The following is a 15,990-nucleotide window of genomic DNA, read 5'->3' on the forward strand; positions in this document are numbered from 1 at the left end:
TTATTATTATTATTTTTGGGTTGAATTGCCTCCAAACTATATTTTATCTGCACCCGGAGAATTAGAATTTAAATTCAACTATATATGTATTAACAGTGTGGAATATTGAATGTAAATGTGATTTTTGAATTAAATAAAGTTTTGACAATTTGAGAGTTTGTGGGATCAACTTAAATTTGAAATGAAACAATAAGAATCTCCTCTTAGGTTTGGCCTAAATTTGAACTTTAATTCACAGTCACACCGAGTTTCAGGTTTTTTAAATGTATGATGCAATGGTCTTCCTGTGATAGCATCCGACTGTCCTGTTTCAATCTTTTAATTTATCCTTTCTCCCTGTTCGACAGTTAATTTTTTTTTTCCCACTTAGAATCCTCATTTTTTAAATTTTGTGAATGGTTTGTTCTTGTGGTTGCAGAAACCAAAGAGAGGATTGTTGCTAACTTGGCAAATTTTATCCTTACAGTACATTTATGGTGTTGGAATTATTTTGCAATGAATGTGAACTGGGCTGTCTGTCTCTTACATATTCTGCCCCACCTAAATATCTTTTGTATGTGGTGTTTGATCAGCTCAATGTTTTGGAACTCTTCCTAGATTGCATAACAAAACCAAATTAGAAGCTTGTAAATTTGGGATTAGGGATGTATGCAATTCTTGTTCTGGTAAGTCAAACAATGTAAAAGTTTAGCTCTTGAAGAAGTTAATAGTGATGACAATATTTCTTTCTTCAAGCTGTCAATATATTTGTCATTCAATGTGGTGTTATACCCCTTATCATCGAAGGTTTATCAAGCCCAGGTAGAAACACAGGAAGCGTGTGTTCCTTTGGTTTTTACCTTATTATCTTGAAACTTTACTCTCAAAACCTGAATATTGGATCTTAAGAGGAGAATGCAGCTAATTGTAGGTTTGTTTTTATAATTTCTTAGAAACAAGAAACTGGATATTTTTAAGAAAGTAAAATCTTTCTCGTGACCCTTGATCAACAACTTCATAATTGAATTACAAGGCAATTGACAATTAGTAAATATTAAAGGCAAGTGACATGCATTTCTAGTCTTAATAAATTTCATAATAAACCATACAAACCATTAGAATACAGTTGCTGCTGCTACTGCTATTGCATGATTTTATTATACAAGGCCTCTACTTCCACATATATCAGATAGACACAAACCAACATTAGTTCTAATTCTCACATAGCAGTAGCTTTCCTAATTTATAAGAGTAGTAGGCATCAACACATGCATACTTCACTTGAGCATGAGTAAGCTGCTTAGCATCCCAATTACTCAAGGTTACATACTTTGGCTTCTCTAACTCTTCCCCAGTTATTGTCTCCACCAATGTTTTCCACCCTGCTTTCTTGAATTCTTTGTGATCAAACTCGTCAGATAGATCTGCAACATCTGCAATGCACGATATCTCCAAGTCATAGTACTTGGAATGCATGTAGCATGGTAGATTTGAAAGATAGGGCAGCATTTGCTGATGCAGAGTTGGAGTATTCCTACTGGGTTTTGAGCCCCACCACGTGTGAAGGTTGGACGCCATTCAATGTGGTGGCGGCGTGGAGCTTGGAGGTGGTCTTTGATCCATCTACCTGCCACCGTACTTGAGGAGGTCACTATGGCTTGGACTATGCGGTGGTGAATAGAGACTTTGTGCAATTTCTGGGTTTTAGTTCGAGAAATGGTGACACCCATGTCTTACAGACAACAGGAGATTGGAGTCGGTGAAGTTGAAGAGAGTTAGAATTGGTAATTTAAAGCGTAAAGTGGCAATCCAATAATGGAAGTAAAGAAGTGTCTTGAGTTTAATAGGACATCAAAGTAGCAATAATGGAGCCGTAGAAAGCAGAGATGACTCAGATGAGAGTACCCACTGAAGGAAAGTATAAGTTAAGTAACAACTTCAACGGTAAGGAATACAGATATGTACAAAACGATATAAGAAAATGGACAAAGCTTTTGAAGGCATGGCTTTACTTGGTTACTATCATATATACATGAACTTTTTTCTGTAAATGAGTCAGAAATTCTTAAAGAGAGAGAGAGAGAGCTGTCAGTTTTCAACCTTTAACCTTTCGCATTATGAAAGGTTAGTGTATTACTATCTTAATGGCATTAAAGAAACAAGAAAATCACTTTCAAAAGAAAAAAGAAAAAAAGAAACGCGAAATTTTTTTTTTTTTTTCACTTTTTGGCTTCTGCAATAATCTACTTCCTTTTGTTGTTGTGGCTGTGCTTTTTTTCCCCAATAGCTTATCCAATTATAAATGAATTTAATAAAATTTTACAAAATTAGTTGCTCAAAAAACATTTCATACAACATGTTTATAAAAAGGAATTCAGCTAAGTCAACATAAATTCCCTTCCTGTTTACAACTTCTCTTTCTGTTAATTACCAACCAAAATATTTGATAAGAATATTTAATCTTTTGCATGCACTGAAGCGATGGCAGATTTTTCAATTAAATTCTTTTTTCTTTTTTTCTTAAGAAAAAGATGTCAAATACATACACAGTACTTCACATTAGCAACATTAGTAACATTCATAGAAAAATAGATACTAAAAGAAAAAACATTACAAACATAAAACTATTTGTGGAAAAAAAAGTACAGTAAGGACTCAAGCTTCACAAAACAGAAAACATGAATTTATGCATATGGTCTGCCATTAATTTAGCATCTTATGATTCATTTGAATTTGCATTTGAATCAGGTCATCATCAACCTTGTAAACCTGCAATCATAAAAATAAAAAGAAATTGGAGTTCTAATTAGTTATCTAGCTTCACTTCGACAATCATATAGTTGAAGTATCCATGAAATTATATCATCTAAAAATGTTATATGCTTGATGTTCTATTTTTATTTTAAAAAGAGAGTTAACTTTATTTACCTGCCACTTGAAGTTCATTTCTAATTTCTCCCTTCTAAAAATTTTTTTCTGACAGAAGAGAGCTGAGCAATAACATCATCAACTTTCATGCGCTCTTGTGGAAATTCAACCGAACAAGAGATTCCAATTTCAAGTATTGAAATCAAACACTCGGTCAGTATATTATTTCTCCTTGTAAAATTGTGATTATGGTTTGGAGTTGCATCCACATTGAGTTGCATATTAAGAAGGTTGAGATCTATAACTTGAGTCACATGTTCAGGCAAAGCTTTTTTAACAAAATTGTGAAGGTTGAAACTCTCTTTGAACATATCATCAGTGGGTCTCTTTCCTGTAAACATCTCTAACAAGAGAACGCCAAAGCTAAATATGTCACCTGATGTTGATACTTCGCTTCCCACACCATACTCTAGAATACATACAGATTAAGATAAGTTAGGTTAGAAATTTTGAATAAAACATTTTGAACAATCCATAGATTTGGCATAACAAAAATAGGTGCAATTACCTGGAGGACAATAACCAAAAGTTCCTCTTAATCCAAGAGAGCTAAACTGATTTGCAGAATCTATCATGTCATTAGAAAGGAACTTCACCAACCCAAAGTCACTTACATGTGCTGTCATTTCTTGATCAAGGAGGATGTTGTTTGGTTTTAGATCACAATGAACAATTGGAACTCCACAATGAACATGAAGATACTCAAGCGCACAAGCGACATCAATGGCAATGTTAAGTCTTTGAAGAACATTTAAAGTCCTTGGGACTTCATCTGGTCTGAGAATTGGATGCAACCAATGATCTAGGCTCCCATTGTTCATGAATTCATAGACCAAAGCTTTGAAATCATTACCCTGATAATCGACACTTGAACAAGCTGTAAGTACTTTGACAAGATTTCGATGTCTGATGTTCCTTATAGCTGCACATTCTGCTATAAAACTCTTTAACGCTCCTTGACGATGAAGGTTGAGCACCTTTACTGCAATAACAATTCCCTCAGGATTGAGAATTCCTTTATAAACAGACCCAAAGCTACCTGTGCCAATCAAGTTATTTGAAGAGAATCCATCAGTGGCTTTAAGGAGACTTTGATAAGACAAGTTCAAAAGTGCATTGCCAAAAGATGTCGATGCAGAGCCTTCCTTTTTCTTCTTTGAGTAGCAAAGAAATAAATAAGTGAGCACAAGTGCTGCACTTATAGCCACAGAAAGTGTAGAGATTATTATCTTCAATTTTATGGTGATTCTCTTGTTTGGTTTTTCAGATTTGCATGCAGGTAGCCCAAAATCAGGTATGCCGCCACAAAGCCTTTGATTTCCTGCTACTGATGTTGCACTTGCATTCTTGAAAATACCTTCTGTTGGCACCTTACCTTCAAAATCATTATAAGATAGGTTCAGAGTCGTTATTGAATTGAATGCCTTTAGAAACTCCGGAATCTTTCCTGACAAATTGTTGTGAGAAACATCCAATTCTACAATGCCTCTTAATGAACTTAAAGATGAAGGAATGGAACCTTCGAAGTTATTTTTGCTTATGGCTAGAAGCTCTAGAAGGACACAACTGCCAAGACTAGTTGGAATATTACCTGATAACATGTTATTATCAAGGTTTAGGATTTGAAGATTTTTCAAATTTCCTACTTCATTGGGAAGGCTACCTGTCAAGTGATTTTCAAACAATCCAAAATATATTGATAGTGAAGAAAGTTGAAAAACTTCTGGAGGTATGGAACCACTAAGGTTGTTTCTACCAAGATTAATCACAATTAAGTTTTGGCAATTGGCTAGACTCGAAGGGATGATGCCCTGAAGATTATTGCGAGACAAATCAACTTGAAACAACTTTGTCAAGTTCCCAATAGAAGATGGAATACTTCCTGTGAATTCATTAAATTCAAGAAAAAGTATTTCTAGATTTTGAAGCTTTCCTATTGTATAAGGAATGGTACCCGATAATCTGTTGAATGCTGCAGAAAAATCTTGCAAGCTTTCAAGATAAAATATTCCAGATGGGATATTTCCAAATATTTGGTTTTCTTCTGCAATAAAACTGCCAAGCTTTTTGGAAAAATTTCCAATCTCTTGAGGTAGCTGTCCTCCAAAGTTGTTGTTGCTTATGGCTATGTATTCTAGATTGGAGGCATTAGTCAAAGTGGTAAGAAATTTCAAGTCATCATCGTTAACATTCCCAGCTGCACTACCTCCTAAATGGTTGTATGCAATATTTAAGAACAAAAGAGACTGCAATTTCTCAAAAGAAGGAACTGCTCCGCTGAAATCATTTTTGCCTAGTTGAAGATATTGTAGCTTTGAGGCATTAGAAAATGAAGGAGGCATTGTGCCAGAGAATTGATTAATTGAAATAGAAAAGAAATACAAATTTGGAAGTTTAGAGATGCTTAAGTCTAAGTCCTTTGGAAGATTGCCCTTGAAGTTGTTGACTGCTGCATCTATAGACTCAATGGAAGAGATGTTGTAAATGGAGGAAGGGATAGTACCTGAAAACTGATTTTCATGGATGCTTAATTTCTTTAAACTCTTCAACTTGCCTAAAGTATGAGGGAGATTCCTTCGCAATCGATTTTCGCTTACATAAAGGTGTTGGAGAGATGATAAATTCCCTAAAGATGGAGGGAGAGTTCCTGTCAAATTGTTTTTGTATAAATACACATACTTGAGCTTCAACAAACATCCAAGCTCCTGAGGAATTTCCCCATCTAGTTTGTTGTTTGAAAAATCAATTGTAACAAGGTTAGAACTATTAGATATAATTGCAGATGGAATTTTCCCTCCAATGGAGTTATTGCAAAGAGACAAAATTTGCAGCCTGTGCAAATTGCCGATTTGAGGAGGGATTTCATGGGTGAAACTATTATTTTGAAGGGAAAACTCTCTTAAAAAGCTTAAATTGCCAACATGTGGTGATATGAAACCGGAAAGCATGAGAGAGCTTAGGTCTAACACGGTCACTCTCTGGTGTCTCCGGCCACATTTGACACCGTACCATTGGCAGAAATGAAAGCTATTATTCCATGAACTCATGACACCAAGAGGGTCATTAGTTATTTTAGACTTGAATTCTAACAAAGCTAATCGATCTGTCTCATTATTGTTCTTGTTTTTCAGAGCATAAGTAGGCGAGCTAAAGCACAAGAAATGAAAAATAGCAAGGTTTAAGATGCATAAGTTGGTGCAAGAAAGCCTCATTTATTCTGCTTGAGACTTTGTTATTAGAAATGGCTGTGGCTGTGGGGGAGGGAAAAGGGGCTAGATTGATAGGTCGGTAGGTATTTGATCAATCAGGAGAGACATATATTTATAGGGAAATTTCTTACTTCCCCACCCATCAGGCCAATCAAAAAAATGTCATTTTTTTTCGCGTATAGTCAAAAATACTCTCGTTTAAATTAAAATATTATTTATAATTAATTTAATATATAAGTGAGACTATATACTGAGTGTAGGTAAGTCTTTCCTTATTTACAGAGATGTGGTGATACATAAAAAAAATAAAAAAAGATAACAAACGCGTAATCAATCAATCGTGATTTAAGGAAATTTGGAATTTGGAATATTATTTGTTTAATTATCTAACATAACAATGTTAGATAATTTGCATATCTGTTGAGTTTGATTGGATACTACTTCCCCTTCAATTTTCTTTAGAAGCAAAAACCTTTATAGTTCCATTCTTTTTGTCAAAAATGAAAAAGACGTAGACTTTAGATATTTTAGATGATTTGATATACTGAATTATAGATAACACTTTCATAGACATGGTTTATGGACTCACTTATGAATCCAGTCAATTACAATAAAATTTTCATTTTCTTTTAATAATTAATAAAAATTATTCCCGTTTTAAAGAAAAATATTTTTTTTTCATTGGTTTGACCGTATACCGAGACTAAGTAAATCATTCTCATGAATTATAATATACTGAATTCTGAGCGAGTCAAAATCACAGTTTAATCTTTTTTTTAAACTTTGGTGCTACCTTGGAAATCAAGGGGCAAATAAGCTAAAACATATTTTATTTAAGAAAAAATAAAATTTTTTTGTGCTAATATTTATAGAAGAGCAAAGATACTGAATATATCATTTTGACAGAGCATTTTATAGTTAAATTTTTACCAGTAAAGTGAAAAGTAAGTTTGTTTCTGTTAATGTAGGGATTCTTGGGGTTTTATTTTTTACTATAATTAAATCAGCAAGTGAATACTGTATTTAGATGTTTAATTAATTTTAAAAAACTTGACATTTCTCAAAAAAAAAAAAAAAAAAAAAAAAGAAATTTGTTGGAAATTTTGAGGTTAAACAAAATAATTATCTGATAGTTGCCGTCAAGTCTTCAAGCACTACAGATAAAATATGCAGAAAAGCTAAGATTAAAAACTAATTAAGTTGATATATGTCAAGGTCTTCCATTAAGTGAGGCGGTAATTTTGCTTAAATTACATATTGTGCGCCATTTTCAGAAAAGAAATTATTTTTAATTATAAATAATGATTTGGCTTTTTGACTGCTCAAATTGAGAAAAACGTTTTGAAGTAAATTAAACCCTCTGCGTATTTTTTTTTTTTTAAAAACAAAGAAATATTTTTAATTTTGGATTTTTAAAGTGATATTATAATCTTCTTCTTCATCTCCTTATCTCTCTTATGGGTCTTTTGTTGATAGCTTTTATTCCCATGCATGGGGAAAAATTCCCCGTAAAACACCACTTTAGAATAGGAACTAACCAAAGCCAAAGAAATTTTCAGCCTAGATTCGTCAAATCGCAAGCGATTTTGGTACTATAGGAAACATTTCTCTTCAAAAATAATTTCTTCTTCCTTTGGAGCTAGATATGTGTTATCTTTTTCTTTTAATTTGTTCTTCTAATGATTTTATTATTCGGACAATACATGAAAATTTTGATCTCAATCTCGCCTATGAAGACAACAATTTGTGGCTCATGCAAGCCCAACGACATGATTCGGTAACATTAGGTACCTTGGTCTATGAGGAAGGTTGTCTTTTCTTCATGTAACTTGTTCATATGTCAATCTAATGATATCTTGTTTCCATGTCCATGAAGTTGTACTACTCATATCCTGCTGTCAAATCCACCAGTTGTTTTATCATTTATGTTCGGCAAAGGGTACGATTCTTTTAGGGTGAAATCTACAGAGAGGCCCTACTTCTCGTTTGGTTTTGCTTTTTAATATCAGGGCGAATAACCTTTTATCGCTCAGGTACATGGTTTCGTTTTTTTTGCTTCACAAGTTTGACAGTCTTGATGCTTGCGTCGATATTCAGCTTGTGAGCAACTATGTCCGAAGTGATTCCTTTTATGTTACTTGCCTTCCATGTGAAGCTCCCTTTATTCTACCAAAGGACTTTTGCAATGGTTGCAAGCACTGGCTCTAGTAGGCCCACTCCAGTTTTGAGTACCTTGCTCTCCTTCAGGGTGATCTCTTAAAGCCCGCCTTCAAATTTTGGGTCAAGCTAGTTTCTCTTTGTGGTTCTTCCCTTGCATTGTTTTCAAATAAAAAATAAAAAAATTAAACAAATGAAATATTTATTTACTTTACTTTTCTTCTAAATATAAAAAAATTATTACCTTACTTTTACTATACAGTACATTACTATACAGTAAGTGGGCCTACGGTGGGCTTTTTAGGCCCAAAAAACAGGTTTCTGGAGTTTCCTTCTATCCTTGCGTCAAACCCTCTCCTTATTGGAGTTTTCAAATTTAATTCCATCTGTACAAAGTTTCTCTTTCTTCTCTCTTTTATATATGCACATATCTTCTCTTCTTTTCCTCTGCCAACTGCGACAGAATAGCACTGAGGATTTTTCTAGGGTTTCGCTTTTACACATATTTTCTCGTTTTAGCAGCTGAGTTTATAGTTTAGACCTCATGAGGAAGAAGCTCGACACTCGTTTTCCTGCTGTAAGCTCTCTTCCTCTTTCTTGGGTTATTTACTCTGTTTTTGCTTTCATTAAATACCTTTACCTTCTTCTCTGTTTGGAGCAGTTTAGTATGTTTTTTTGTGTTTTTTTGTATTTATTGTTTCTGTTTGTTTCTTAGTACTAAATACTTATTAGTATTGGAAATATAATATGTGTAGTTATTAGTTGTTAATGTTCCTTTTGATTTTACTTGGTGCAATTTTTTATTGGTTTAAATTGTTTTGTGTGATTGTATTCTAATGGAATTCAAACAATGCCTTTGATTGAATGGAACACACTAAAGTTCTAAAAAATGAAAGAGTTGACTTAAAAATCAAAGAAGCTGCTTTTGACTACTCTTAACATGTTTTAATTAAAGGTCTTTTGCTGTTGAGCTGAGATTTCTTTAGTTCTTGGTATTAAACATATTAAGTTATGATAGAGAGTTATTGGAGTTTGTTCTTTGCTACAAAGGACTTGCATACAAGCTTACTATGCAGTTCATTATCTTTGCATACTGTTGCAATTCGAGGAAAGATATTGAGTTTTTAACTCATTATTGGTTTCATAAACTACTTACTTCGTGTCAAGATGTAAGGGTTGGATCAGTGGGTATTTGCTTAAATTACTGGGGTTGGATCAGTGGGTATTTGCTTAAATTACTGCATGCTGTTAAATTTATTTCTGTTTTGTATTATGATTTTTTGTTTTCATTTTAATTTGACTCTGATAATGTATCTCATCTTGTTATTTTTTATCAGGCTCGGATTAAGAAGATCATGCAAACAGATGAGGATGTGGGAAAGATTGCCATGGCTGTGCCTCTTCTTGTCTGTGAGTAATTTTTGACTTTTTGGCAACGCTTATAAGAATTTAGTAGTAAATGGAGACTTATTTTTTCTCCCTTTCCTCTTGTAAAGTTCAATTAATTTTCATGCTAATTTTTGTTGATTACGTGTGCAGCCAAAGCATTGGAACTATTTTTGCAAGATCTATGTGACCGGACATATGCTATAACTCTAAAAAGGGGAGCCAAAACCTTGAATTCATTGCATTTGTAAGTGTACATTTTAGTAGTGTTTTGGGATGATTATCTGGTTCTAGGTCCTAGACTGCTAGAACAGAGACATGTAAATTACCATCACACATCCGATTTTATCCTCACCTAGGGATATATGTATTTTCATGTCTTCTTTCCTTAGAAGTGGTCTAACTTCTACCCTGAAATATACAGGAAACAGTGTGTACAAACATTTAATGTCTTTGATTTTCTGAGAGAAATTGTTAGCAGAGTTCCTGATTTAGGTGGTTCTGATACTACTGGGGATGATCGTGTAGTTGCCAAGAGAAGGTTTGAATTGGAGCCTTGTATCTTTTATTGGTTTGTATTGAAACTTCTATTTTATTTTAATGACTAACAGAACTTTTAATGCGTTTCAGAAAAGTTGCTGATGATGAAGATACTGACAGTGAAGAGGAGCTCAATCAGAGCATAATGGTAAGTTTTCGTGTTTTGCAATGAAATTGAAAAGGAAACAGAATATTTTTTATGTTGGATAATTGCAGCCGTATGGTTTTAGGGGTAACTTTCTATGTAATCAGATGTTAACTTTTAATATGCATATTATCAGTTTGATTAATGTTCCATTTAATAATTGCACTAGTCCTTGATACCATAATTTCATTGGCAGCATGAGGCTGTCCACACAAGTGGCAGTGGCAGAGGAAGGGGCAGGGGCAGAGGTAGAGGGCGTGGACGAGGCAGCAGAGCTGCACAATCTGGGAAATTTGAAGATGAACCAGACATTAGTCATGACGAGAAGCCCAGTCCAACAATTGAAAGTCTAGATGATGTTGATGAACTTGAAGACATGAAGGAGAATATTCAAGGTAGTAGAAGTCCACAAGCCCCAGTTCATGACTTTGATCTGAATGTAGGCTTAGATGAGAACGGAGAGTCTAAAACAGTGTTAACAGCTACCCCCACAAATTCTACAGCAAAACCTACTCCGAAAATGAAGAACGAGTTATCTGGCTGGTCACTTGCAGATATTGAAACAATGGACGTCGATCCCATTCATCTTGCCAACTTAAATGGAAGAATAGATGAGGATGAGGAAGATTACGATGAAGAAGGCTGAAGCCACCGTCCTCCTTTTGCTGTGTACAATTGCTTTGACACCAAAGGTTTTTTTAGTCATAGTTCTGATGTGTAAATGTAGAGCAAAAGGTATTCTTTTGCCTGATGATAGGAAGTTATTGAAGAAGTGGTATCGTAGGACAGAATTATTCTATAGATTAGACTGGAATTAGATGCTTCTTTTTTTTGAAGCTTGTACTATATTTTCTGTAGGGCTGAATTAACAATAGTTAGAAACAAAATTGGCCACGCTAGCTTGTATAATCAATAATGAAAATTACGTAGAAAACTGAGAAGTCAATTTGTGTTAAAATTAAGTATAAGAATTTCTATTTTAGTGGAACTGCTTTTGATTCTGTAATAGAAGTATATATTTACACTCAATTGGCAATTCCTGCCTTTCAAAATTGTTTTATGTGATATGGTAATTGTCTCTGCTGACGCTTGTTAAGCTCTTTTGAGCTCTTGAAGTTGGAAGTTTTTTTTGAGTAGCGACCAAAGAATGTGAAATATATGTGTATATAGATGAAAAAGACTTTTCCTTTTTCTTCTTTTTTTTTTTTTTTTTTTTTTTTTCATTTCATTTCATTTACAAGGCAGAAAAAATAAAAAGCAGCAGCAGCCAAAACAATTAAGAGCCATACAGCCTATATATGCAATTAGTAATGTACAGAAATAAAAAACCATTATTCTGTAAAAAGGGGCGGTGTCTTCCATCAGTGCTTGAGGGGGCCAGTGCATCCTATGGAAATGGGCCAGTGCATCTTATGGGGATGATTTAAATCAAGACCTCAACACCTGATTGTGAGCCAGTCGACTGATGCAGTGATTAACACTAGTAGTTTCTTTTTTTAATTAAAAAAACCATGATTTTATAATATAACTTGTAAGGGTGATAGCAAGATTCATTTATGAGATCAATTGATGGAATAATGATTGAAAATTAGAAAATTTCAATCTAATCAACATAAAAAAAATGGATTAAATCACTCCATATCAAAATCAATACAATTAATTAATGACCATCATAAGTAAACATATACATGTATCTTGTATTGGCAAACTTTGTAATTCAATTTATTTAAAGATTAAAGTTAATTAATCAACTTGTTCTTTTGATTATTAAAAAAGTAACATCTAATAACTATGGGTTATGATTCAGCTTGCAACATAGAGTGGCGTGTGAAAAGAACTTGCGGGTTCGATTCCACTAAATACAGCCGTAGGTAGGGGTGAATAATCTTAGTTATAAGTAAGCCTCGAACAGGTCGGTTCTGTAATAACAGAAATGAAGGATTTCTAAGAAACAAACTTAAACTTAATTTAAACAGAAATAAAGGTCCCACAAGACTAACATGTAGATGAAGCCCAGAACGGAGCTGAGCCCTACACTCTCAACTGTGAAAGGCCCAAACATATGATGAAACTCATGAGTCCAATGCTCAGAAAATCCAATAGTAATCTTCTTTTTTCTTTTTTACATTAAAGGGAAGGTTTTACAAAATTGTTATTTAGGTTTAAAAATCAAATTGTAAGACCTGAGAAAAATAAAATATATTTTATTTTATTTTGCTTAGAACTTAAGATTTGATTTTTGAACAAAAATATGTAAGATTCCTTTTAATCTAATATAAGTTGAGACAGTTTTAAGTGACAAATTGAAGATGAAGGATGATAAAAAGATTATTCCTTGAGTTGAAGAACCTATAGTGAAAAACAAGCCGAAAAATGAAAGAGAGATAAGTAAAAAAAGAGATTGGCATTTAAATACCCACTAAATTTTATTTTGCTGCTAATTCAGCGCAGCCACAAGGTATTTCATGTATAGAACATGAGCAAATTTATATATTTTGCCATTATTTCATGGAGGACTTCTCTTCAACGTTCTTCTATAATTTCCTAGTGTACTTCTCACCAGCAATATCTCATTTCAATTTTCTTTCTCTTGAATAGATAACCTTCTTGTCCTTATTTTGTGTCATGGCTCAGTTGTTCTCTTCCTTAAATCTACAGTTCTTTTTGGAACATGCACGAACATCTTGCATTTTAAACATTGTTGACAGAGTATTTAAACAAATCATGAAATTTTCTGTGACAGCAACTTTATATTGATAGTTTTCAGGCAAGTGATGAGAATTCTCTCTATCACCCTTCGATCTAAAAATTTTTCTCCATTCATTCTTAGCTAGTTCATAACTTGCAGTATTCTGGTGCTATAATCTTTAGTGCTTTCATCATATTTCATTCTTAAAACTTCAGATTCTCTTCTTAGAGTCTACATATTCACCAGCTTCATTCTTTTAGAACTTTGAAACTCCTTCAACAAATTCCATGCTTTATTGGTTGTCTGCATCCATAGCCACTGCTGAGGGAATTAAAGACAGAGCCTTGAATGACTTACCAAGATTTGGGTTTGCATTTGGTGAAGATGGTTCATAATCTTTGTCACTATGGCCAAAACCATGTGTGTTCAAGAAGTATTTCCTTTCTACCGCGCAAAATTAATTAGTTCTATCCCCAACAGTTTTAAAGATTAGTTACGGAAATTATTCAAAGGAAGAAGCTTTTTATTGTATGTGTTTGTCGGTTGATTCATCAGAATGTAAAAAGGATTTGATTATAAATTATAAAATAAAGAATGCTTTTTAATTTAATTTTTCAAATTTACTACTATTATTTAATGGATAAAAAAATAATACTATTTACTGAAAAAATGCTAATTAATTATGAATATTGAATGATTGTAATATAGAGTTCGCATTGTTGCATATCATAATAAAGAGGTTATGCAAATTTTCCTATAACATGAATTTTCTGATTTAGTGTATTTTGATTCTGTAATACATATTTACACTCAACAGGCAATTCCTGCTCTACAAAATTGTGTTCTATGGTGAGTTAATTGACTCTGTCTACTCTTAAGATCTGCTCTTCAAGTTGGAAGTGACATGAAGGAAAGTGTCCTCTTTGCAAGGAATTGTCAAACCACCCATTGGATGATCAAAGCCAAACTCTTCTTCTGCTTTGCTTAACAAATCTTGAAATGAAGGCTCTTTTAAATAAGATATTGGAACGACAAATCGCTTCTTCTCAAGCTCTCCAATGTAAACTGCTAAGAAACCTTTTGGTATATCTGAACTTCTTGAAGCTGCTTTATTTGGAGAAAACACAGACCGGCGAAGAATTTGCTTAGAGAGATTACCCGCCAAACGGAGAGCCATAGTCTTCTTCTTGTTGATATAAACAAGTAATAGTTTTGGTTGCTTGAGGAAATTGTATCAGTAGAGAATAGGAAGGCTTGAGTTATTTGTGAGTCGTGACTAAAGCAAGAAAGTATCACTATATATAGATGGAAGAACTTAATGAAAATCCTCAAGAATATGGAATTTAGTGGCTAAGAATCATTGGATATGTGCAACCTGCACTAAACAGACCCATGAGGAATCACATTCTCCTGTCTTCCAGTTGATCAACAGGTTAGTCAGGAAATGCCCCACAAATATGAAGCTAATCCAATAAAAGACCAAATATAGAGATTTAATGAGTGTGGGAAATCCTGCCAAATATGAGTCTGTGGATGAAACCATTTGCTTGGAATACATATCATAAAGGCATCTCACATGGTTTTGTCATGGAATAGTCCATCTAGGGGCCTCTAACATTTCAGGGGCTAAAGTGCAAGATATTTAAACAATATCAAGGACTAAACTGCAATCTAATTTAAAATGTAAATTGGAAGATCCTTCCAAATCTGAATTACAATATAGCAATTCTAGGCAGGTTTTTGATGGAGACCGATGGTAGGACATGATTCACATGATCTTCATTGTGGCTTAGTTTTCCTTTGTCCCAAAATGTCTGTGACCAAAAGGGTCAGTCAAGTTTTGGCATGAAGATTTCCAATCTTTAGATCATCTTTTATTGGCTTATCTTTGCACTTGTAGTTGTAGGGCATCTCCTGACTAACCTTGTTTCTGAACATGAAGACAGAAGCTTGTGGTATCATGAATCTGTTTTGAGCGGACTAAACATAGCCAATGTTAGTTGCCCACTAAAATCCAAATTTTATAGTGTTTTCAATAATTTACTTCATCTATATATATCGACTTTGGCTAAAACCATATCAAGTGTTCACATTCTCTTTTCATACATTTTCCTTAAGCAACAAAAATTAGGAAGTTCATTTTCTTGATTCTTTTCTGATACTATATACCAGCAAGAAGAAGAATATGGCTATTCGATTGGCTGGTAACCTTTCTACGAAAATTCTTCGTGGGTCTATTTTTGCTGCAAATAAAGCAACTTCAAGATGTTCTGATGTACGAAAAGGTTTCTTAGCGGTTTATATTGGAAAAATTGAGAAGAAGCGATTTGTAATCCCAATATCTTATCTAAAAGAGCCTTTGTTTCAAGATTTATTGAGCAAAGCTGAAGATGAGTTTGGCTTTGATTATCCCACGGTGGTTTAACAATTCCTTGCAGAGAAGATACTTTCCTTCATGTCACGTCCAACTTGAAGAGAGCTTAACAAGAGTAGGCAGAGGCAATTAAACTATCACAAAACAATTTTGTAAGGCATAAATTGCCAACTGAGTGTAAATATATATTACAGAAGAAAAACAATTCTGATAAATGAGGAAAACCATTCTATGGAAATTTTTGTACATACTTTTACACAATCCATTAGCTATTTACTTTATTGTTATTACAATTGCTGGGCAGATTCTTCTCCAAAAGGTTATTAAGCAGTTTGCGTCGGAGAAAACTTAAACAAACAAGCAAAAAAGAACAAAGATTTCTTATGCCTATATTTCTATTGCTTCCCATTTCATTTTCTTCTCTTTCCATTCAATTCTGAATAATTTTTGTGATCCCCTTTTGTTTTGCCGAACAGTTCGAAGAAACTATATCTGGAAATATGGTTTAGAAAGAGAGGGATGAATCTGAAATCTGATGTGTATTTCCATCATACAAGACATGGAATGTAATTATATTGAATAG

The 15,990-nt window shown here is 33.6% G+C and overlaps 2 protein-coding genes, 1 long non-coding RNA gene and 2 pseudogenes across 3 annotated transcripts; 3 read left to right on the plus strand and 2 right to left on the minus strand.

Annotated features, from left to right (window-relative positions):
• Window positions 1–1,031: 1,031 nt before the first annotated feature.
• LOC149496027 (uncharacterized) lies at window positions 1,032–6,119 on the minus strand. Its single transcript, XM_089721232.1, has 3 exons — window positions 3,416–6,119; window positions 2,908–3,316; window positions 1,032–2,748 (listed from the first exon to the last, which is right to left on the minus strand). The coding sequence occupies exons 1-2, from the start codon at window positions 6,117–6,119 to the stop codon at window positions 2,928–2,930; spliced, it is 3,093 nt and encodes a 1,030-aa protein (XP_089577358.1). The 3' UTR covers window positions 1,032–2,748; window positions 2,908–2,927.
• On the plus strand, window positions 2,943–6,325 carry LOC149496028 (uncharacterized). Its single transcript, XR_016320850.1, has 2 exons — window positions 2,943–3,060; window positions 6,039–6,325. It is a non-coding gene; the product is annotated as an uncharacterized LOC149496028 (long non-coding RNA).
• A 2,309-nt stretch (window positions 6,326–8,634) lies between these two features.
• On the plus strand, window positions 8,635–11,332 carry LOC149496029 (uncharacterized). The gene is made up of 6 exons (XM_089720956.1): window positions 8,635–8,850; window positions 9,611–9,683; window positions 9,813–9,906; window positions 10,084–10,200; window positions 10,290–10,347; window positions 10,541–11,332. Exons 1-6 carry the CDS (start codon window positions 8,818–8,820, stop codon window positions 10,988–10,990), a joined length of 825 nt encoding a protein of 274 aa, XP_089577082.1. The 5' UTR covers window positions 8,635–8,817; the 3' UTR covers window positions 10,991–11,332.
• Window positions 11,333–13,681: 2,349 nt separating this feature from the next.
• LOC149496030 (auxin-responsive protein SAUR21 pseudogene) lies at window positions 13,682–14,359 on the minus strand (annotated as a pseudogene).
• Window positions 14,360–15,080: 721 nt separating this feature from the next.
• LOC110009871 (auxin-responsive protein SAUR21-like) lies at window positions 15,081–15,653 on the plus strand (annotated as a pseudogene).
• Window positions 15,654–15,990: the final 337 nt, after the last annotated feature.

This window comes from Jatropha curcas, chromosome 5, assembly GCF_041381405.1.
Source record: "Jatropha curcas cultivar XTBG-Jc1 chromosome 5, XTBG_Jcur_1.0, whole genome shotgun sequence".
NCBI classification, from domain to species: Eukaryota; Viridiplantae; Streptophyta; class Magnoliopsida; order Malpighiales; family Euphorbiaceae; genus Jatropha; species Jatropha curcas.